At 38.7% G+C, this 20,921-nt stretch overlaps 12 protein-coding genes across 12 annotated transcripts; 6 read left to right on the top strand and 6 right to left on the bottom strand.

Moving 5' to 3' along the window:
- Nucleotides 1-238: 238 nt before the first annotated feature.
- MRPL39 (mitochondrial 54S ribosomal protein bL33m) lies at nucleotides 239-451 on the top strand (the record flags this gene model as incomplete). The annotated part of the gene is made up of 1 exon (XM_071053711.1): nucleotides 239-451. One exon carries the CDS (start codon nucleotides 239-241, stop codon nucleotides 449-451), a length of 213 nt encoding a protein of 70 aa, XP_070910123.1.
- Nucleotides 452-635: 184 nt separating this feature from the next.
- Nucleotides 636-3,605, bottom strand: SPT5 (transcription elongation factor SPT5; the record flags this gene model as incomplete). Its single annotated transcript, XM_071053710.1, has 1 exon — nucleotides 636-3,605. The coding sequence occupies one exon, from the start codon at nucleotides 3,603-3,605 to the stop codon at nucleotides 636-638; it is 2,970 nt and encodes a 989-aa protein (XP_070910122.1).
- Nucleotides 3,606-3,999: 394 nt separating this feature from the next.
- Nucleotides 4,000-4,527, top strand: RAD33 (Rad33p; the record flags this gene model as incomplete). Its single annotated transcript, XM_071053709.1, has 1 exon — nucleotides 4,000-4,527. The coding sequence occupies one exon, from the start codon at nucleotides 4,000-4,002 to the stop codon at nucleotides 4,525-4,527; it is 528 nt and encodes a 175-aa protein (XP_070910121.1).
- Nucleotides 4,528-4,616: 89 nt separating this feature from the next.
- Nucleotides 4,617-5,240, bottom strand: ERV25 (Erv25p; the record flags this gene model as incomplete). Its single annotated transcript, XM_071053708.1, has 1 exon — nucleotides 4,617-5,240. One exon carries the CDS (start codon nucleotides 5,238-5,240, stop codon nucleotides 4,617-4,619), a length of 624 nt encoding a protein of 207 aa, XP_070910120.1.
- Nucleotides 5,241-5,813: 573 nt separating this feature from the next.
- NPL3 (mRNA-binding protein NPL3) lies at nucleotides 5,814-6,998 on the top strand (the record flags this gene model as incomplete). The annotated part of the gene is made up of 1 exon (XM_071053707.1): nucleotides 5,814-6,998. One exon carries the CDS (start codon nucleotides 5,814-5,816, stop codon nucleotides 6,996-6,998), a length of 1,185 nt encoding a protein of 394 aa, XP_070910119.1.
- Nucleotides 6,999-8,257: 1,259 nt separating this feature from the next.
- Nucleotides 8,258-10,375, bottom strand: UBX2 (Ubx2p; the record flags this gene model as incomplete). The annotated part of the gene is made up of 1 exon (XM_071053706.1): nucleotides 8,258-10,375. The coding sequence occupies one exon, from the start codon at nucleotides 10,373-10,375 to the stop codon at nucleotides 8,258-8,260; it is 2,118 nt and encodes a 705-aa protein (XP_070910118.1).
- Nucleotides 10,376-10,544: 169 nt separating this feature from the next.
- Nucleotides 10,545-11,345, bottom strand: TRM9 (tRNA (carboxymethyluridine(34)-5-O)-methyltransferase; the record flags this gene model as incomplete). The annotated part of the gene is made up of 1 exon (XM_071053705.1): nucleotides 10,545-11,345. The coding sequence occupies one exon, from the start codon at nucleotides 11,343-11,345 to the stop codon at nucleotides 10,545-10,547; it is 801 nt and encodes a 266-aa protein (XP_070910117.1).
- A 350-nt stretch (nucleotides 11,346-11,695) lies between these two features.
- On the top strand, nucleotides 11,696-12,757 carry TAF11 (TATA-binding protein-associated factor TAF11; the record flags this gene model as incomplete). The annotated part of the gene is made up of 1 exon (XM_071053704.1): nucleotides 11,696-12,757. One exon carries the CDS (start codon nucleotides 11,696-11,698, stop codon nucleotides 12,755-12,757), a length of 1,062 nt encoding a protein of 353 aa, XP_070910116.1.
- An 835-nt stretch (nucleotides 12,758-13,592) lies between these two features.
- On the top strand, nucleotides 13,593-15,398 carry PPZ1 (salt homeostasis regulator; the record flags this gene model as incomplete). Its single annotated transcript, XM_071053703.1, has 1 exon — nucleotides 13,593-15,398. The coding sequence occupies one exon, from the start codon at nucleotides 13,593-13,595 to the stop codon at nucleotides 15,396-15,398; it is 1,806 nt and encodes a 601-aa protein (XP_070910115.1).
- Nucleotides 15,399-16,604: 1,206 nt separating this feature from the next.
- On the bottom strand, nucleotides 16,605-17,990 carry STP3 (Stp3p; the record flags this gene model as incomplete). The annotated part of the gene is made up of 1 exon (XM_071053702.1): nucleotides 16,605-17,990. One exon carries the CDS (start codon nucleotides 17,988-17,990, stop codon nucleotides 16,605-16,607), a length of 1,386 nt encoding a protein of 461 aa, XP_070910114.1.
- Nucleotides 17,991-18,723: 733 nt separating this feature from the next.
- PSY3 (Psy3p) lies at nucleotides 18,724-19,389 on the bottom strand (the record flags this gene model as incomplete). The annotated part of the gene is made up of 1 exon (XM_071053701.1): nucleotides 18,724-19,389. One exon carries the CDS (start codon nucleotides 19,387-19,389, stop codon nucleotides 18,724-18,726), a length of 666 nt encoding a protein of 221 aa, XP_070910113.1.
- A 270-nt stretch (nucleotides 19,390-19,659) lies between these two features.
- On the top strand, nucleotides 19,660-20,655 carry SLU7 (mRNA splicing protein SLU7; the record flags this gene model as incomplete). Its single annotated transcript, XM_071053700.1, has 1 exon — nucleotides 19,660-20,655. One exon carries the CDS (start codon nucleotides 19,660-19,662, stop codon nucleotides 20,653-20,655), a length of 996 nt encoding a protein of 331 aa, XP_070910112.1.
- Nucleotides 20,656-20,921: the final 266 nt, after the last annotated feature.

Below are 20,921 nucleotides of genomic sequence, written 5' to 3'. Positions count from 1 at the left end.
TGTGTGCCCATTGAAATAACGAAAACAGAAAAATTTTCATATCGTGTAATACTAAATCATGTGATTTCAATATTTTCAAATTTCGAAAAAAAAAAATTGCCCGGCGCTGGAATCCCCGAAGCCTTAAAATGGGCTCTCTAACGAGTATATTGAAAGGAATAACTTGTTCATATGTTATGTTACTGGGTTCTTCTAAGAGTGAGTGGTAATAAGTGGACAGTATAGAGAGAAATAAGACATGGCAGCTGTCAAGAGTAAGAGCAGTGTAGTTAAGCTGGTGTCGACAGCGATGACTGGGTACTCGCGGTTTGTTTCTGTGAAGAAAGGTGCTCCATTAGTGACACAAGTGAGGTATGATCCCGTTGCGAAGCAACATGTGTTATTCCGTGAGGCTAAGAAGAGGAAAGTTCCTGAACGTAAGCCACTGGATTTCTTCCGTACCACCAAATAAGAACTACTGAAGGAAAATCATCTGTACATTGCCTGTATATAATACACATATATTCAAATTAAGAATTAAAACGATAACGATTACTTACATTTACAAACAAAAAACAGAAAAAAAAAAACTATATTGTTTTTTTATTAATTATATAATAGTTATTTTGAACTTTAATAAATCAAGGGAGTAGCTTTCAATTACTACCCCATGTGCTGTTACCTCCATAACTGGATTTGTTACCTTTCTTTTCTTGATTACCGCCCCAGGTTGAAGTACCACCTGTGTTGTTATTATTGTTGCCCCAGGTGGATGCACCGCCATAACTGGAACGGTCTCCGCCACCCCATGCGGAGGCAGCACCATTGGCTTCACCGCTGGCAGCCCATGTGGAAGCACCACCCCAACTAGACTTGTTGCCCCAGGCGGAGGCACCACCCCAGGTAGAAGTAGCACCTTGACCACCCCAGGTAGAAGTTGCACCTCCTTGGCCGCCCCAAGTGGATGAACCACCAGCACCTTGGCCACCCCATGAGGAGGCACCACCCCAAGCAGATGTACCACCTGCGGAGCCGGCACCATGTGAGTTCACGGCTGGTGTCTTACCACCGTCGAAGGCGCCCCAACCGGGAGTCATACCACCAGCAAGAGCACCACTTTCAGCAGCAGTAGGAGCAGCCCCACCGCTGGCCATGTGTCTTGGTGCACTGACGTAACTTGGTCCCATTCTCGGTGGTGGAAGTCTACCACGTCTATTTTGTAGCTCGTCATACGTTATACCTTCACCACCTTCACGGTTGTAGTATGTTAGTTTTCTTTTGTCTATCGTAATGTGCTTGTTCTTGGAGTGAAGCTCGACAGTGGCCTTCTCACCGTTAACATCCTTCACTATACCTAGCTGACCTTTGTATCCTGCAGATCTGACTCTAACAGTCTTACCTAATGCTACTTCACGGCCCATACGTACTGGTGCCACAGTTGGCATTGAAGATTTTGGTGGGCCCATCTTGGAAATGATATCAGGGTTCATCTTAGAAAGATCGAGCTTGCTAGCTAGAACGTTGTCCTTGGAGGAAACCGCCTCGACATTTGCTGGATTCACAACAAACACACCTGCATTTTCTACTATTTTCTTTGAGACAGCAAATACTTGCTGGGATTGTATGTACAGAACTTGACCCTCTCTACGGGCACCAATCTTTTCCACAATGGAATCACCGATTTTAATTTCATTACCGTTACTATCAACAGTGGTAACTCTGGCTCTTGAGGCATTGATCTTACTCAAAATAGAACCCTTCGTGATTGTAGAAACTTTACCCGTTTCATCTATAACTTTAAATATATCATGACCTGCTTGGATAATGCATGCAACATTCTTTGCACTTAGTTCAACAATATCATGTAGAGAATATTCACTGGATGTAGGTGTAGAATCAATGGATTTAGATAGATTGTTAGCTGTGATAGTGACTTCCTCTCTTGTTTGGTTAGACATGAATGTTACTTGACCTTGTTTTACCACCAGGACCAGACCCGCATCACCTTGATGTTCACCACTGACAACCATAACGTGGTCACCAGGTTCAAATATCTTTCTTAGAGATGTAACTGGAAATTCTAATGGTTTCAGTGGGAATTCTGGTAGGTTTACTGTGGCAATTGTAGTAGTACTCTTTGTGATAATACCTCTGGAACCACGTTGCTCACCATTAAGGATTTCAACCCTGTCACCAGGTTGAAATGATACTTTGGCAGCTTGTGCCTTCTTTATACTCTGAGATATAGCCGTTAGATCAACTGCACCTTCCTTGGAGCCAAATCTTGCTAGTTCTTCTACAGTTGGCTGGATATTCTTCGTTTCAACGTGCTGGATTCTGAACGACTTGTATAGATAACCATCGATATAGTCTTCATTCTTGTAAGTAAAATGACGTTCATCTCTCTTATATAGATTAGCCTGATCTAGTCTCAGAGCCATAGTAGGATTGAATAACTGTGGTGCTGGTCTATGAGCAAATGTAGGTCTCCTAGATTTTCTTTGTTGTGTTACTGGGTCTACCTCATCGAATTTACCGTAGTCAAGACGAGGAACAATCTTCAACATAACTTCCAGATTATTTTCACTAATCTGATCAATCATTGCTAGATCACCTTTGTAGATACCTCTCTTTATTCTAACGTAGCTGCCTTCTTCCAGAGCGACATCGTCGGATTTACTTGGCTTCAACAGCAGTGGAAGTTCTTGCACTGGGATCAGCAGTTTTTGGGATACGTAAATGTCTGGTACACCGTTACAGAACTTTTCAATCACAGATTGCTTTGGTGCTTCGATATAGATTCTACCTGTGTAGTTATCTCTCTGGAAGATGGACAGGATCTTCAGCTTACGCTTACCCATGGCTCTGTCCAAGTTAAACTTCTTTTTCAGCAGTTTCCTCACCAACTCTTTTTCTTTACCTGGTCTACAACGGACACCCCAAATGGTTGCTGTATCAACACTAGGCAAGAGGAACCTCTGTGGCACGTAACCATCCTGCGCAGCGGCACGATACTGTTTCGAACTGCTTCTACCGTAACGTTCCCTCAACTCCTTAGCCAAACGTTGTGCATCTTCCTCAGAAGACTTGTTCAGGTCCTGATCCAGCTGTCTGTGCAATCTGTCACCACGTTGCTTACCTGCGGCATCCTCATCGTCCTCGTCATCCCCGTGAGTAATGAAACCTTCACGAACAAGCTCACTGTCTTCTTCATCCTCTTCATCATCCTCGTCCTCACTAACTTCGGCTTCGATATCCAAAAACCTATTCCTCTCTTGTTGACGTCTCTTCGCAGCAGGTTCATCCTCATCCTCATCCTCGTCGTCTTCATCAAAATCATCCTCATCATATTGTTCTTCCTTGATCTCATCATGACTTCTCTTATTACTGTCTTCATCTCTAGCCTCTCCTTCAAGAATAGCTTCTTCTCTAGCTTCTTCTCTAGTATCAGGTTCTTCAGCTCCACCTTCACCTTCATCTCCAGCTGCTTCTACTTCTGCATCTACTTCTGCATCTCTAGTAGCAGTTTCAACACCAGCGTCAGCCTTAACATTACTAACGTCAGCTACATCCGTAGGCTGTACTGAAACACCAGATGTCTCAGTAACCTTCTCCGACGAACTCATTCCCTTAGCTTTTTTCTCTCTTTCTTTCAGCTCAGTCTGTTCTATCTATATCTCTAAGTACTTGTAAGTATACTACTCGATACTATTCTACAACTTAGAAACTAGGTAACAGATATAATACACCAATCCCCAAATATCGTTAACAGCTCTAAAAACTGGGAAAACGCCCAAAATTTTTTTGTTTTTGGGAATTCTTGTTGTTATATACGAGATAGCACGGGTGTGTACGTTCAATGGGATATATCGCTCTAATTAGGTTATATTGGCTATATGGCTATATTACATCGATATATATATTGTTTGTACTCTGGCGATATTATACATTGGTATATTGGGAATAGTAGTTTGTATTTGTGTATACTAGTGGTGGGGGGTATTCTGCATATACTACGAGATGAGTGGGAAGTTGAGTTACGAGCAGGTGCGGAGGTTTAATGAGGCGAAGATGCCGTTAGAAGTGGAGGACGAGGTGCTTGGGTGCTATGCGCGGTTCAGTCTTGACGGGGACATGGTGTGTGGGGACCTGGTGCCGTATTTCGAGGAGCTGGAGCTGCCGCGTGGGTTTTACAAGCACGTACGCAAGGAACAAGTCGCCATAGAGGGCACCGATATCGTGGATTTCGATCTACTGTTGAAAGTAACGTACCACATCCTGATATTCATGGACAATGAGTCTCTGATAGACCAGCTGTGGGGTCTCTTGCTGCAGGCGAGCGGGAGGCTCGAGAACGACAAGGTGAAGGATATCAAGGATCACATATTGAGTATCAAGGACCTTCAGAAAGTGGAGAACTACTTGGGGGACTCGGACCCACGGGACCTCATCAACATGGTCAGCGTAGCCACTGGTGGCAAGCGCGTGTACATGACATACCTCGATTTCGCTTATGTCCTCGGAAAGCTTGGATATTTAAAGTATTAAAAGTGAAATCTTGTAACTAATTGTTTAATTAATATATCTATACATATATATGTAATATTCGTTTTTTTTTTTGGTTTTTTTTTTCTGATTCAGATGATATGCTTGGACTTGAAGTAGTTCTTCAAGTAGTTCACCTGCCATGCACCTAGTGCAGTCAGGACGATGATGACGAGGACAGAGAAGTTTCTGACTCTCTCGTTCGTGGACTCATTAGTGTTTCTCAATCTCTCCTCTCTGTTCTTCAAGTAGTTGAGTTCGTCAACGATCTCATCGGTCAGTTCTTCGATCTTTCTCAACTCAAGCTCGATAGGCTTCAACTTCTCCGTAGCACTGATCTTGTTCCAGTCACGGGCCTGGGACCCAGACTCAATGTCAAGCTCAATGGCGCGCATTGGGTTCTTACCACCTTGCTCCAACTTGTTCTCAAAACAAACATCGAAGGAAGTAGTGGAAGGAGCAGTGAAAGCAATACGCTTCTCACCGACGAAGTTCTTCAACTTTCTGTACTCGTTACCGTTGGAATCATGAACAACCAGGTTCAAAACATTACCATCACCTAGGTACCCATCAGTGTCCACAGTTATCACCACTAGCTCACCTTCAGATACGAAATCTCTGACACACATAGGTTCAGGGTTATGCTCCGCACGCAACTCAAACCTCAACGCATTGATCACACTACACAGCACAGCGCAAATTAAATAAAATCTCATGGCTAAAAATTAGGTTGTAGGTCCTTGGTATACCCTAATATTAATCAGTATAAATACCAAAAAATAATAACTTAATCAATAACTTAATCAATACTTATAACCAATATATATAAGGAAACGCGCCCTCTCTTTCTCTTTCTCGCTCTTACTATTTTCAACAACTTTTTACTTACCCTACTTCCCTTCTTCATGGAAATAATCTCTTTTCCCCACAGAAACCCACGCACAAAGGCAAACGAAGAACGAAACGAAACGACAAAATAAAAAAACACACGCGAAACATATTGTACCTGAATACGTAATAGTCAGACGTTATACCGTATTAGATGACTTCATATTATTACCCGGATCTAAACATGTGCTGAATCACCAAACACGGATACGTCTCTCATGATATCTAGAAAATTTTTTTCGAAATTCTTTTTCTGTTTTCTTTATAAAGCAGAAGATTTTATTTATTACATTTAATTAAGCAAATTAATTATTTTAGTTTCTCGTTAGCTTGTCTTTTTATTTTGTACCCAAGGTAATTTCTAAAAGCTACCAGTTAACTGAAAAACAAAACAAAACAAAATGGAACAACCAGTTGAAGATGTACCACAGCAACAACAGGAGGATGTGCCTCCACCTCCTCCTGTTGAGTCTGCTCCAGTAGACGAGCAACAGATGCAGGAAGATGCTCCAGAGGAGAACCAAGACCAGCAACAAGAACAAGCTCAAGAACAACAGAGTGAACCTCAACAGGATGCTCCTGTCTCTGAGCCATATGAGCAGGCTCCTGTTCATCACGAACCTGTTCCATATGAGAGTCAGTACCCAGAACCTCCTCAGCCATACTACAACCAACCTCCTCCACATATGCCACCTGCTTACCACCCACACCAACAAGAGGGTGAATTGTCTACTACAAGATTGTTTGTGAGACCTTTCCCACTCGATGTCCAAGAATCTGAGCTGAATGAGATCTTTGGCCCATTCGGTGCTATGAAGGAAGTTAAGATTCTTAACGGGTTTGCATTCGTTGAGTTCGAAGAGAGCGAGTCTGCTTCCAAGGCTATCGAAGAGGTGAACGGTAAGACCTTTGCTAACCAACCTCTTGAAGTCATGTTCTCTAAGCTTCCAGTCAAGAGATTCAGAATTACTCTGAAGAACTTGCCTGAAGGTTGCTCTTGGCAGGAGTTGAAGGACCTTGCTCGTGAGAACAACTTGGAGACTACTTTCTCCAGTGTCAACAGCAGGGACTTCGACGGTACCGGTGCCTTGGAATTCCCAACAGAGGAAGTCATGAACGACGCCCTAGAGAAGCTAAACAACATTGAATTCAGAGGTTCTGTCATCTCCGCTGAAGTAGATGACAACCCTCCACCAATCAGAAGATCTAACAGAGGTGGTTTCAGAGGTCGTGGTGGTTTCAGAGGTGGTTTCAGAGGTGGATACGGCGGTCCAAGAGGCGGTTTCAGAGGTGGATATGGTGGTCCAAGAGGTGGTTTCGGTGGTCCAAGAGGCGGTTTCAACAACGGCCCAAGAGGTGGTTTTGGTGGCCCAAGAGGTGGCTACAGTAGTGGTGGTTTCAGAGGTGGTTATGGTGGCCCAAGAGGTGGCTACGGTGGTCCAAGAGGTGGCTATGGTGCTCCTCGTGGTTCTTACGGTGGTCCAAGAGGTGGCTATGGTGGCCCAAGAGGTGACTATGGTCCTCCAAGAGACTCATACAGAACTAGAGACGCTGCCCCACGTGAAAGATCCCCAACTAGACAATAAGCTCTCTCATTGTAAAGGAAGGTTAATATTCAATTGTGTATCATCCTTCTAAAATTGTACAAAAGAAATCATAAAAAATTTAATAAAAATTAAAAAAAAAAATAAGGAAAGGGAACTTTAATGTCTTGTTCTGCGATAAAATTTTGTTGTTGCTGACTGACGTATTACGCTATTATTTTTTTTCTCATGAAACGAAAAACTTCTTATTTAATCAGACCAATCATCTTAGGCTTTTTATGCAATTGTGTTGAAATGAAACCTTATTAAATATCCATTTCCTAAACTAGGGATAGTTTGTGATATATTATCCGGAAAAAATATCTTTATTACCATAGGTTTCCAATATGAAACTTCATTATTTTTAGTGTACCAAAAATTGGCGAATAACTTTACCAAGTTTTTTTATTAAGTATCCATTGTTAGTTGTAAATTGTTTTAAATATTTGAGAATAGTAATTTGATCAGGAAAATGAAAATTAAAATAAACGAAAAGAGTAAGACAATCAAAGGTGTACATGAATTATTCTTCTGATTGAAAGAAATTGAGAAATGATACTTTCCACTATATTTTTTTTTTTAATTCGGAAACATTACAATTATGTTTTATCGTGGCTTTTATCTTATGCATGCTCTAAACACGGCTAAAAATAACCAAGATAACTATTACGTTGTAACCATTCCTAATGTAACATTGGACTCTTATGGAGTATTCTAACACAAAATTATCCATATTCAACCCTGTCTTGTACTTAGTATTTTCCATCACCAAGATATTTTAAGATATCGTACCTAAACGGAATATTTTCTTTTCGAGTTTGGCTCCATGTATTGATCAGAAAAATTAAGTAAATCAACATGTTTTTATTTTGATTTTAAGTGCCCTCATCTGTGAACTGATTTGTAATCATTATCTGGAATGTATTATTTATTTTGGATAGCATGTTGGTCCAATTGAGAAGCTTCTACATTTTGTTTTCTTGAAGTTAAAAATGTCATCCAGAGGCTAATTTGCCGTAAATTTGCCCTGTAAAGTAATGATCTTGTTTTTTGTAGCAACTGTATTCCTGGGTCTTTTTTTTTTTTTTTTTTTTTTTTTATTTAAGTATTTACGTATTTCTAAGATAATAATATAGAAAACTAAACTCAAACCATTTTATTTTTAGAATCTATAATTATGAAAGTTTATATGCTATTTAGTTATTCAAGGAAAAACAAAAACCACCATCTGAATTTGATGTTCTAGAAAACGTTATAAAATATCAATCAGAGGGTTCGGATTCATCTTCCTCGGTATCTTCTTCGTCAATTTTTTCCTCAATTAACAAACTGCCTTTAGGCCAAATTTCAGGTACATCTTCAATTTTTAATTCTTTATTAACAGGAACCTTGAACCGTGGGAAAGGAGATATTAGTTCAAATGAAAAATCAAGTGTTCCTGAATCGTAGTCCAATTGGTCATTTAATTGTTTTAGTTCTGAATCAATGGTATCAATGATTTCCTCAAGGGTAGTATCTTCAGTATTTAACTTACTATCGTCTTTGAAGCACAAAGATGTTGGGTCTGAAGCCAGTTGACTAACTTTCAAGTAAATCATTTCTAACCATTTAGTAGGATTGTCAGTAGTGTCCAAATACAGGTGACAACCGATACTACAATGCGTGGAGAACAAATCTTTTGACCCTGGGAATTTCTTAATGAATCGTTTCCCGTCAGAGGTACGGAACTGTAAAGTCGCCAATTTTTCATCTACATCTATCTGGTCATATTTCGAATCTCTACACTCTAAAGCACACATTCTGATCCACATCAAGTCGTCAATCCCCTTTAGAATAGCAGCTTCCTTCTCCTTTTTCAATTCCATTTCTTTTAATGCTTGCTGTTCTTCTTCTTCAGCCCGGCGCTTCTCCTCTTTTAAACGGTCTTGCTTCAATGAGTTCTCATATGCTTCCTCTTGCATCTGCTTAATTTGTCTTGCTAACCTCAGTTCTTGAACATCAGTTCTGCTTACCACAAGTTCTGGGTTGTACTTGTTAATAGTATGCTCCAACATTGAAGCAAATCTTCTTGGAGTGGTCATTCTAATCTTGTTGAGAACTGATAGGCGTGTTGTTCCATTAACAGATCCGTTGGAGTTCATAACATTCGCTAGCAAGAAACAATCTGGGGTATAGTTTAACTTCAATTCATTTGCAACTGCCCACGGCTCTACATCTGAAACAGATCCCATATATATCAACATGTCATCCTTGTGCTCCTCTAAAATACGTAATACATTGTCATCTGTAATGATCCTATTCAAGAACTTTTCTGAGTTAACATCAATATCAATTGCACCATTTGGAATATGCTTACCTTCTAGTTCAGCAGATGGAAAGGACCTCAAATTACCTAAGATTATAACCAGCAAATATTTGAACTCAGATTGCGCATCATCCAATAACTCATTATATGTAAGATTGCCTTCAGGCAATAAGTTTTGCAATCTCTCAACTTTGCTACCATCTCTAATATTAGTAGCCAGATAGCCTTTCATATTCTCAGAATTATTTTGTGCATATTTTTCATTAAATTCGTTAAAGTAAGTAACTAGTGGGTACTTTGGAATCATATATATTTTTGTGGCCTCTTTATTTTCGTTACCATTAGTAAAACCAAACGCTATCACGCTCCATAGTACAGAAACTATACTCAGACCAGCCCTAGCCAGTATTTTTGGAATCAGTAACAGAACTACGATAATAGAGCCCCACAGCTGATCATTAGTTCCACTGACAGTCAAATCATATATATCCCAGATATTTGTTTTTCCATTAAGACCTACTATCTTCAACTTATCCTGGTATCCTTGAGGTAGTCTCTTTGCTAAGGGCAGAGCAGGAACATAATGTGATCCTAGAAATGGCAAGTCCCGCTGAGGTCGTGTAATAGGTGAATGCGTCTCTGTCTGCGGTATTTCTATCGGGGTCTGTGAGTTCTCAACAATAGCAGCCATCGGATCAACTGCAGTGGCAGAACCAAATGAATTAGAAGCGCTATTCAGTAGCGCCACCGAGTCTTTCCAACTGTCATCGAAGAAACGACTCAACGCAGCTTCCATATTCCAACTGTGGTTCTGCAACAATTTGATCACCAGTGATAAATCCTCCTCAGGGAAATTAGTAATACTCTGGAAATTGTTCAACTTGTCCTCCTCTTCATGTGAGAGATGAAACTCTTCCACTCCATGACTGATGACGGGCATTATTCGTGCTGTAAACCTGTCTTCTAGCTTTATATTCTTTAAATAAATTCGAAAACCTAATTTGCTTACTGAACAGGTAAGTATACTTAATTTATATTGAAATATGTATCTATATATCGTAAAGAATATAATCATGTCCTGAGTTACGGCTTCCCCTTAAACCAATGCCAAAAGATGGAAGGTCGGGTGTACTATAATACGAGTTATATCACGTTAATAGAACTTCAAGCTCAGTTACTTCCCCTACGATTACAAATAGACTACATCATCTACATACCATTTTTGCTTTACTATATATATATATTCACTGTCTCTGCGTTACTACATACCAATTATCCCTTTCGTAACCACCTCTGATTATCAGGCCACCTGCGCTTTTACAGTCTTCCTCCAATTCGCCTTCCTTGTACAGATGATAGAATCGATACTTTACTTCTTCTTTTGACTCTTCTTGAGACTCAGTGTCCTCTTGTTGTCTCTTCAGTTCTTGTTCTTTCTTCCACTGTGCTACGTAGGCAGCTCTATCCTTGGGTTCTATCCCAGTAAGGTCCGGTTTCGCTCTTTCTGTCTTCTTGACATCTTTCTTGACTTGTTTCTTTTTATCCTGCAACACCCAGGGAACTAAAACATCCTGTTCCATACCTTCGTGGTAACCACGTCTGGAGCGGCCTTGCTCAAGGGCCCAGCAATATATCAGGGCCTGCCCACCCGGCTTAACCTTGCTGAGAATGTGTTTAATCGCAGATATCCTTCTTTCACGAGTAGTCCAGTGGTGCACAACTGCTATAGATATCGCAAAATCAAACGTATCTTCACGATGCGGCAGCGATTGTCCATCTGCGACAAGTATATTGTATCGCTGGTTTATCTCATGTGCACATTGAATGAGACCAGAAGACCTGTCAGATCCAATGATAAAGATATTAGGATTAACATTCAGATACTTACCGTTACCACACCCAACATCTATACCAACACTACCTGTCTCCCTACTCATCAAAAACTCTGTAACTATGGGCCACGGCTTATACCGAGTCTCCGAGAAATGTGGAGCAATCTCATTATAAACCTTGTGCACATACTCCTCCTCCTTTAAATCAGCCATTGTAGCAAATTTCTTTCACAAGTCATTCACAAATCAAAAACTACTGCTAAAAGAATAGCAATACCAATTTGATTTTATATGTTATGCTATGGCTAGTTGAAGCTCATCGCAAATTTATTTTTTTTTCATTAAAATTTCAGTTTTTTCAATTTTTTTCAATTTTTCAATTTTGACAAAAAAAAAAGCAATTTACACTATTATATACAATGTTGTAAACAGGGCCCAATTATACATCTAAAGCACTTCCAAGATCTCTGAATACCTCTTTTGTGAATTATATTAGTTATCTGTCTAGTTCTAACTTAGAGAACGCCACTTCTAAAAATATAACAGAACACCAAACATAAACAATGTCTCAAGGGCCTTTGGATACCATTCCTAAGACGAATTATCCACCGCTTTTAACCAAAGCCAACTACCAATCTACAAAACAGTTAATAAACCAAGTATTGAATGAGGACCAGGAGTATGTAAGTTGGAAATTGAACCAGTTGCGTAACGGTGGGCCTAATTCTGTAAGCTCTGAACTGTTGCAGAGTGTGCCGCACCAAGGGAACCGGAATTTCCACAAGAAGAACCGTAAGATAATGAAGAAACGGAGCACAACTAAAATACCAGGATTGCCATCTAATCTCACATTTGTTGCTGACTTATACAGAGAGAAAATGGAGGCAGAAGCCACAGAGATAGAGAACAGTTTGCAAGAGAACGGCGAGCATGAGATACCGTATGATGAGCAATTCAAGCTCTTAGTGACAAGTCTGGACACAGACCAGACGAATCGCTTTGAAGTGTTCCATAGGACTGCCTTAAACAAAAGTCAAGTCAAAAAACTCGCCGGAACAGTAATAAACCAAAGCGTCAACGAAAACATCCGAGTATTCCTACAAGCGATAGGCAAAGTCTTCGCCGGCGAGATCATCGAACAGGCCCTTGCTGTCAAGGAGAAATGGTTAGTGAGCCTCATGTTGCGTGAATTTGACAATAAGAAAGAAATTGCAAAGAGACTAAAAAAGTTCTTAAAGAAACTCACTAAACTAGTATCAAATTACGAGGAAGAAGATCCCCTAAATTATAGTGCGAACACCAGTAATAACTCTAGCGTCGACGAAGAAGAGGAAGACACGTACTTCGACGACGAAGAAGAATACATGACCGAGATCAAAAAGGCAAATGCATTGTTGCGCTCTACAGAAAACACACCGGAGCTTAAGCAACAGCTCATCGCTCAATACAACCTCCTAGTGAAACAATTCAATAATCTCGATGTGAGCGTAGAGAAATATACAGCTTCACCATTACTCCCAGAACATATCCGTGAGGCCTGGCGTCTACACAGACTACAAAGCGAAACAATCCCTGCAGCTTCATGGAGAACCCAGGGTGGTGCTTCAGGGACAATGTTCAGATAACTCTTTTCAACCCCATCCCTTTGTTCCCATCCAGTTTCTCCCCCTAAGAATCATTTTTCACCTGCTCCTAAATATAGGATTTCATCTCGTCCCCCCGTTTCAATTTCTTAGTTAAGCTTTTAACAAGTGTTTGTGTTGATTAATACAGGCTACTATCCTTCCAACCAATAGTAGTATTACATATTCCGAAGGGAATATGTCTTATTTGTCCAATTGTATTTTATGCTATTTATAGCACTTCAAATCAAAACTCCTTTTTACTCTCTTTCTACGCCCTTCTCTGTGAGGAAGTCTCTTCCCCAGTGCATTTTCATTGCCCCACTTTTATTCTTCATCTTTGAAAACTTGGTGCAGCTGTTTCTGGGCGCAGGAAAGTAATTTACGGTTTTCTCCGGCTTCGATTCGGTTTTCGATTGTGGTTCTCCGCAAATTCTCTGGCACGAGGTGTGAAGTAGAGAACGTTGATGATTTACATTGTTTTTTCTTGATGTGCGGCATTTTCTTTTGGGATGATGAATAATCCTATTACTATATTATTCAATATTGAACCCATTATAATGAATAGAAGTAGTTAGCAGAGGTAATACCAAAAGAAAGAAAGAGGGTGTTATACAATATTCAAGTATTGCATTATACCAAGAAGAAGCAAGAAAGAAAAAAAAATAAAGGGCTAATAATAATAGAATAATATAAAAAAAAAAAATTTAAAATAGGGATATAACTTAAAATTTACTTTCTATATAATTGGATAAGGTGGGTAAAGTGATTTAAAAACAATTGCCATAATTCAAAATTATTAAAAACAAGACAAACATAAATTCAGTGAGAAAATTAGATGGGGAATACTGGGTCTAAGGTTAAGAAGAAGGAGAAGAAATTTGGGGAGATAAGAGAGAATAGAATTATAAGTAAGCATCAACAAGAGTCAAAAACCGATGGATTAGAGGATGAGAAGCCAGTCTATGAGGCAAGGCCGGGACACCGTAAGAGCCATAGTGTACCCAGTATTATACCTCCTTCAATGGTGCAAGTAGAGCCTCATTCTCCGATTCTAATGACACCAGGGCATGAGAAACAGAAAACTAAAAAGACATTACTTAGTCATCACAGGAAGAGTGACACGAGACTGGAAGTACCACCTCTTTCTCGTTCTAGTTCATACACATCATCACTGCATAGCCGCAAGTCTGGAGGCTCAGGAGGTACCACTGCCTTCACAACACCTATGAACTCCCCCGGAGTTACTTCTGGTGACAACGGCAACCCATTGGTTGATGATTACTTCTCACATAAGCCGGATAATACTTTTATGGAGAATGAAAATATATACAACTTGAATGTCCCATTCTTGTCTTCAAGCAGCAGCAGTAGCTCAAAAGACCCTAATCGAATGTCTTCCAGTACTGCGGTGGAAGACTCATTCATTGAAGGAGAGAACAAACATAATAGTCATTTCCCTCATATAAATTTGCATAATAATCAACCAAATCTGCATAGTTCGGAAAAATCTACTCCACGTGGAGAATATTTGGACGTATACCCTACCATCTCAAATGAGACTGTTATAGAAGATGATGATGAAAAAAACGAAATTATGGAAGAGACACCAACCCCTTGTAATGAAGTAAATGAAAATGGAGAACAGCTAGTATGGATAAATGGTAGAAAAAGAAAGATGGTAGATATAGACGAAACTATTCAAAAATTATTAGATGCTGGCTATTCCGGCAAAAAGAATAAAGTGTTTTGTCTGAAAAATTCTGAAATAGTTCAAATATGTGTTCAGGCCAGAGAAGTATTTATGTCTCAACCATCATTATTAGAATTATCCTCACCTGTTAAAATTGTAGGCGACGTTCACGGACAATTTTCTGATCTATTAAGACTTTTCACTAAATGCGGTTTCCCTCCTTCTTCAAATTACCTATTCTTGGGTGACTATGTCGATAGAGGTAAACAATCGCTTGAAACCATTTTATTACTTCTCTGCTACAAGATCAAATATCCTGAGAATTTCTTTTTACTTAGAGGTAATCACGAATGTGCTAACGTTACTAGAGTTTATGGATTTTATGATGAATGTAAACGGAGATCTAGTATAAAAATCTGGAAAACCTTCATTGACACTTTTAATACACTACCACTTGCTGCAATTGTAGCAGGGAAAATCTTTTGTGTGCATGGAGGTCTTTCTCCAACGCTTAACTCTATGGATGAGATTAGACATGTTAGTAGACCTACGGATGTACCAGATTTTGGACTAATCAATGATTTGCTGTGGTCTGACCCAACAGACTCACTTAATGAATGGGAAGATAATGAAAGAGGAGTCAGTTATTGCTATAACAAAGTGGCCATAAACAAATTCCTTAACAAATTTGGTTTTGATCTTATTTGTCGTGCACATATGGTGGTTGAAGATGGTTATGAGTTCTTTAACGATAGAAGTCTTGTCACCGTCTTTTCTGCTCCCAATTATTGTGGGGAATTTGATAACTGGGGCGCAGTTATGGCTGTTAGTGATGGTTTACTCTGCTCATTTGAGCTGCTGGATCCATTAGATAGATCTGCTTTGAAGCAAGTAATGAAAAAAGGAAGGCAAGAAAGGAAAATGGCCTTATTAAAAAAACAGGAAGAATAAAAGTTTACTCATCACTTTTATCTCTAATATACTGGAATATCATACCACTTTCTCTTCCAAAAATATATCACAAAACATATGTCATTTAATATATCCTCAAACAGGTAGCGCTGTAATGTTTGCACTCTATGGCTGCTATTACTTGACATAACAAAAACAAAACACAAAAATTTACTATAATAAAAAAATTAATAATCATACCACTACACAAATAAACTCACAAAAAAAAAAAAATAACGTTCATCTACAGGCGGTATCATGGTGGTCAACAAGGAGCCATATATACCTTTATATTTGACATTTCTTTTTTTCATTCGCTATTTAATCTCTTTTATTATAGAATATCCAATGACATGTCAAATATTCCTATGCGCATTTTCTTAACTATTTAGTTTTTAATTTTGATATTCGTTTCTTAACTTTCTAAAACTTAATTTTTCTGTTTATTGATTATATCGTATTTATACTATCTTTCATCTGAAGGAGTGAATTTTACTAACCGTCATTAATATCACAGTTTAATACTATTCACAGAGTTATAGATTTAGGAAAAATGTCATGTAAATTGTGTTCAACAGTTGCGTTAAAAAATAATGTGCAGTTGAGATGTAATCCGTAGAAAGTCGTTATTATGGATATGGTGTTCCTTTTATACACCTCACTACTTTATATGATATTTATCTAAGCGATTCATTAGTAATGAAGCTATATTTAAAATATTTTAGCCCATTGTGGAGTATATAGTCGTGACGTATATAAATGTATAATTTATATGCACATACCCATTAACTAAGATTAGTTTCCCTATATATGAGATTCAAAATAATATGATAAACAACTACATCAAGTATGAAATATAAAGTAGAAACGAATAAATAGCAAGTTATTAAAATCCAACAAAAAAGAAAAAAAATCAAAAAATCAAAAAAAAAAAAAAAAAATGAGTAAATAAATATAAGGAATACGGTCGTTATTTATTAGTATTATTAGAGGTTTTTGTATCATAAAAGTCGTAAAATATATGGTGTTTCTATTACTATTTTTATTATTAGTATTGTTGTTCTTTTTTTCTTTTTTTATTATTTTTTTTTTGTAATTTTATTGAATGATGTAAAATTAGAGAATGGGCATTTTCAATAAATGTAATATCTTTAAATTTCTATTCTCTGAAACAGATTTAAAATAATTGAATTGCATCAGTCTAAATCAGTGATAACTGTAGCCACAATTTTTACCAACATGACTGTTAAACCATTCTTCCACATTGTTGAATTTTTCACCGCAATGCTTGCACTTACCTGGTACCAGTTTCCTTTGACTCCTTTTCGTTCCAAGAGGGTACTCAAAATGTAGAGCCTTTAAATGGTTTTTGAAAGTATCACAACGTGAAAAGACACCCGTCCTATGACACTTCATAGTCTCAAAAGAAACATTCTTATTTTTATCAGGATATAGTTCAAGATCCAATTCTATCAAGGTGCTATTATACGGGCATTCATAAGTTCCCTTCATACAATGTAGAGATTTGAGGTGCTCTTTCTCAGTTGTATTTGGATCTCCACAGGCGAGAGTATCGTTGGAGTTTACGTCTTTTGGTGATATCAATAACTTATCTTTCCAGTGCATCTTTTGGTGTCTCATCAAATCATTTTGTCTAACAAAACCTCTCTTGCAAATAGGGCACATAAATGGCTTATCATCAGGTTCTAAGTGTGTTGCTTTGTGTGTTGTTAAGTTAGCGAAAAAGCCATGACATACAGGACATTCTCTTCTCTTTCTCTTCTTGGTGACTCTGCCCGAACTTTCTGATCCGTGTTCAATCTTGACCGAGTTTTCCTTGGATCCACCACTAATGTAAGGCATGGAATTCCTTTTCAAATTTTGTTGATCAAGGAGTTCAGGTGAATTTGGGGTCAAAGATGGATAAGTTGCTAAGGAGGGAGGCTGCCTGCTACCTTTTCCAAGAATAATAGCGTTCTCGGGTGTGGAATGACGAGGCAGGAACATCCCGTTAGGTACGGCTTTGTTAAGTGCTATATCAGCTGGAACACCAGGGAGCAACACTTCTGAGTTTGACCTCGATATATTGGTGGAAACATTAGCCGATGACTGCGAAGAAGATGGCTCAGAATCGTTGAGGGAACTCCAAGTCGGTTTCAGAAAGGGAACATTATTCTTTCTGCTTTTATCGAGTGGATCTATCGTTGTTGTGCCGGTATTGTTTATATTAGGAGTAACCTTAAGGGTATTCTTGCTGTTATCGCCAGAAGAAGTTGAAGAAGACGGTGTACTTACCTGAGCAGTCTCTGGCATGGCCAAATCAACCTTACTATGCATCCTCGAAGGTCCAAACGGCGACACCGATAGAAACTGATATGTTAGAATACCCGAGTTGTTCCTAGCTCCCAAGTTACCCATATTAAAACTATCTTTACTCTTCGCACGATTCCCAAGACCAAGGTATGTTTTAGACCCAGAATTATCACCCATATATTGCTTCTCAGCAGCTTTGATCAAATTATCAAATGAGGAAATAGGCGGAAGCGTTACAGGCTTCGGTTTTTCCTCTTCTGCACATACATTATCAGCCATTATTTATTTTTTATTCCGTTCTTTTTTTTTTTTATTCTATTATTTTAATATTATTATTATTGTTTTCCCTTCCCTTTCCGTTCCTTCCAAGGTTAATATTATTATTTTGGTTAAGAATCTTATCTATATCTTCAAAATATAGGTTATTACAGCAAAAACAAATTCTTTTATTTTACTTTATATTTGTTTGTTTTACTTCTTTTAGCCTATTAATGTCTTTAATTCGCCCTTTAATGCTTTTGTCTGTATTTTAATTTTTTTTTTTTCATCAAAAGCAATGAAAAATTGATCTGCATAAAACAAAAATTTTCCACCAAGAAAAGACCTCGAGAGGGGGCAAAATAAATATTAGAAAAGGGCCTACGTTGTATTGCCAGCCTCCTGGGTTAACGTTCCTCTTTTTTATGCGCTTCCTCTCACTCTCCCCTTTCAGTTTCAGTCTGATTATATGAGGAACGGGATTGTTTTTATTTTAAAAAGGTGGGGTGGGAATTAGTGTTGCTTTGTTGCTTCCTAATAGATATCCCACTGAGCAGTTGTCTGAAGTGGGGGCGGAGGGAATTCCAAACCGTGTAAGCTGCGAAGGTGTTATGTTTTTTTTTACGTTCGTCCCCCATTGTTTTTAGTTGCTTTTTTTTCTGTCTCCTTGTTTTTATGATACAATACGTTGATGGTCATGTGGGTTTTGTTGCCCTTTTACTTTCCTTTTTTCACATTGCCTGGACTATTTCTATCACTTCAGGGTGTGCATTGTTCCTGGTGTGTCACGCATTATTACTGAGTCCATTTCTTTGATATAGGAATGGGGGATTTTCGTATACGTAGTGCCTGTTGTGTATGCTGCAGATGTCAGGGACTCTATCCCGTTGTAGTATTCGAGACCGTAGCTTGTTGTAAGACTCCAGCAGCCATATGTGGTGCGCAGCGTCCTGAGAAGCTTGAACAGTATGTTGAAGTCACGTAGTGAGCCGGGGGTCTGAGTGTAAGATAAGTTATCTATTACAATCCCTTGAATACTGGCCTGTGTGAACGTTGCCTTACAGTTACACCTTCTGAGGGCTTCCAGCGGGTTCTCAACAAGTTGACTCAAGAAATTGATCAGACCCTCCATGTGGCACGTCGAACCACTGTTAAGATAACATACATTGGCGCGACCGCCAAGGCGCTTCTTCCAGCACGAGATCACGTCTATAACAACTACTAACCCGGCACCAGAGTCAATGTTGGCCTCTACAAGCTTGGTCTTGGCCTCCGTGAGCCTGAAACTGTGTTCTACCAAATGTACGTGCCTGAATCCACTACCTTGTGCACCAATCTCCCGCGGCAGCTCGAACAGGTGCTCTTCCGCCGAACAGTAATTAGAGAGCGGGTATACCCTGCAATTTTTCAACACCTCCATTCTTAGTTCTACGTAAAAATACCTATCACACTATTCACTAACCACCCGTCGGCAAAAATCAAACCCAAACGTTTAAAGATCACAATCGCAGAATCGTAGTTGTAGTTATGGTGTATTACCTTTAAACCTTTTTAAATCCAACTCATCGCTTTTTTTCTTCATGGCACCTCGAAGGCGATGAGGTTTTATATAACGATAGCTTTATAAAAAGAGCCATAATTATAAATCACAACTAAGAGTACAAAGACCGTCGTACGTACTTATTAGCTTATGAGTTCGAATAAGAAGAAGGTAGAGAATGAGCACATTCCGCTGTATATAAAGTCTCAACCGTGGTACTACAAGGAGCAGGAAGAATCTGAGGACTATCTGAAGCATCATAGGCAGCACCAGAAGGATAATACGCTAAACATCAATGATAATGAGGAACCAGAAGTTGGTCACGGTATAAATGATAACTTTGAAGTAGTAGAGGAGGATTGGAAAACACCTAAGACTTGTGATATATGTGATTTACCAGGTCACGCAACTGCGGATTGTCTAGAAGGTGGTTCTAAACGTCACGGGTCACTGGATGGGGGGGCTAAACTGAAACGTCGTAAAGACGCTAAGAACTGGGATGCACGTAATGATAGGTGGTATGGTTATGAGGGGAAGGAGTATAACGAGATATTGAAGAGATGGCAAGAGAAAGAAAGTGACAGGAAAGCAGTTGATGAGGATGATGATAGAAAATATGATACAGATGAAGAGATAGAACTATTTAAGCTAGGATTGTCGAGGAAGGATCTACAACAGAATATAAAAGGTTCGTCTATACGTCTGAGAGAGGATAAAGCGGCATATTTACATGACATACGATCGGAGACAATAAATTATGATCCTAAATCACGTCTGTACAAGTCCGAAGATCTAGGTACTATGGACGAGCACTCAAAGATGTTCCTGAGACATGTTACTGGAGAAGGTAAAGATATGACAGAGCTCAACAAGTTTGCCAGAGAAAATGCGAAGAAATTGGGAATACGAGATGAATTACAGGATGTGGAGAAAATCAACCATGTGCTTGTCGCAAACCCAACTAAGCTTGAGCAACTAAAGAATAATGAGGAAGCTATGAAACAAGAAGCAATTAAAGAGTTGAAAAAACAACAACAGAAGAAGAAACTGAAATTAAAGAAAATGGCCAAGAAAAATGCTAAAAAAATTAAAGGTACACCACAGTCAGAAGAAACAAAGAAAAGTCTTATGGATTTATATGGATGATAATTGTAAAAGCTGATATTTATTCACATATGAAGTTGGTTTCTTACATACAAATGACTAAGTTATGAATATATTAGTTGGTTTAATTTTGTTTATTAATTGCTTCCTGCAGTGAAGTGAACCTGAGGGGAAAAAATTGAAAGGAATATTAAGAATACGTGGTATATTTTTGATCATCACAATTTGGACTATGATTTAACTTCCTTTCTCTATTGATAATTATCTGGAATGTTTATGATTTTAATTATTGTTTAATTTAGAATAAG

The sequence above is a fragment of the Nakaseomyces bracarensis genome, assembly GCF_045282275.1.
Source record: "Nakaseomyces bracarensis strain CBM3 chromosome Unknown Scaff12_0, whole genome shotgun sequence".
NCBI lineage: Eukaryota > Fungi > Ascomycota > Saccharomycetes > Saccharomycetales > Saccharomycetaceae > Nakaseomyces > Nakaseomyces bracarensis.
Note: the sequence above shows the minus strand (reverse complement) of the source record. Positions and strands in the feature narration are given on the sequence as shown.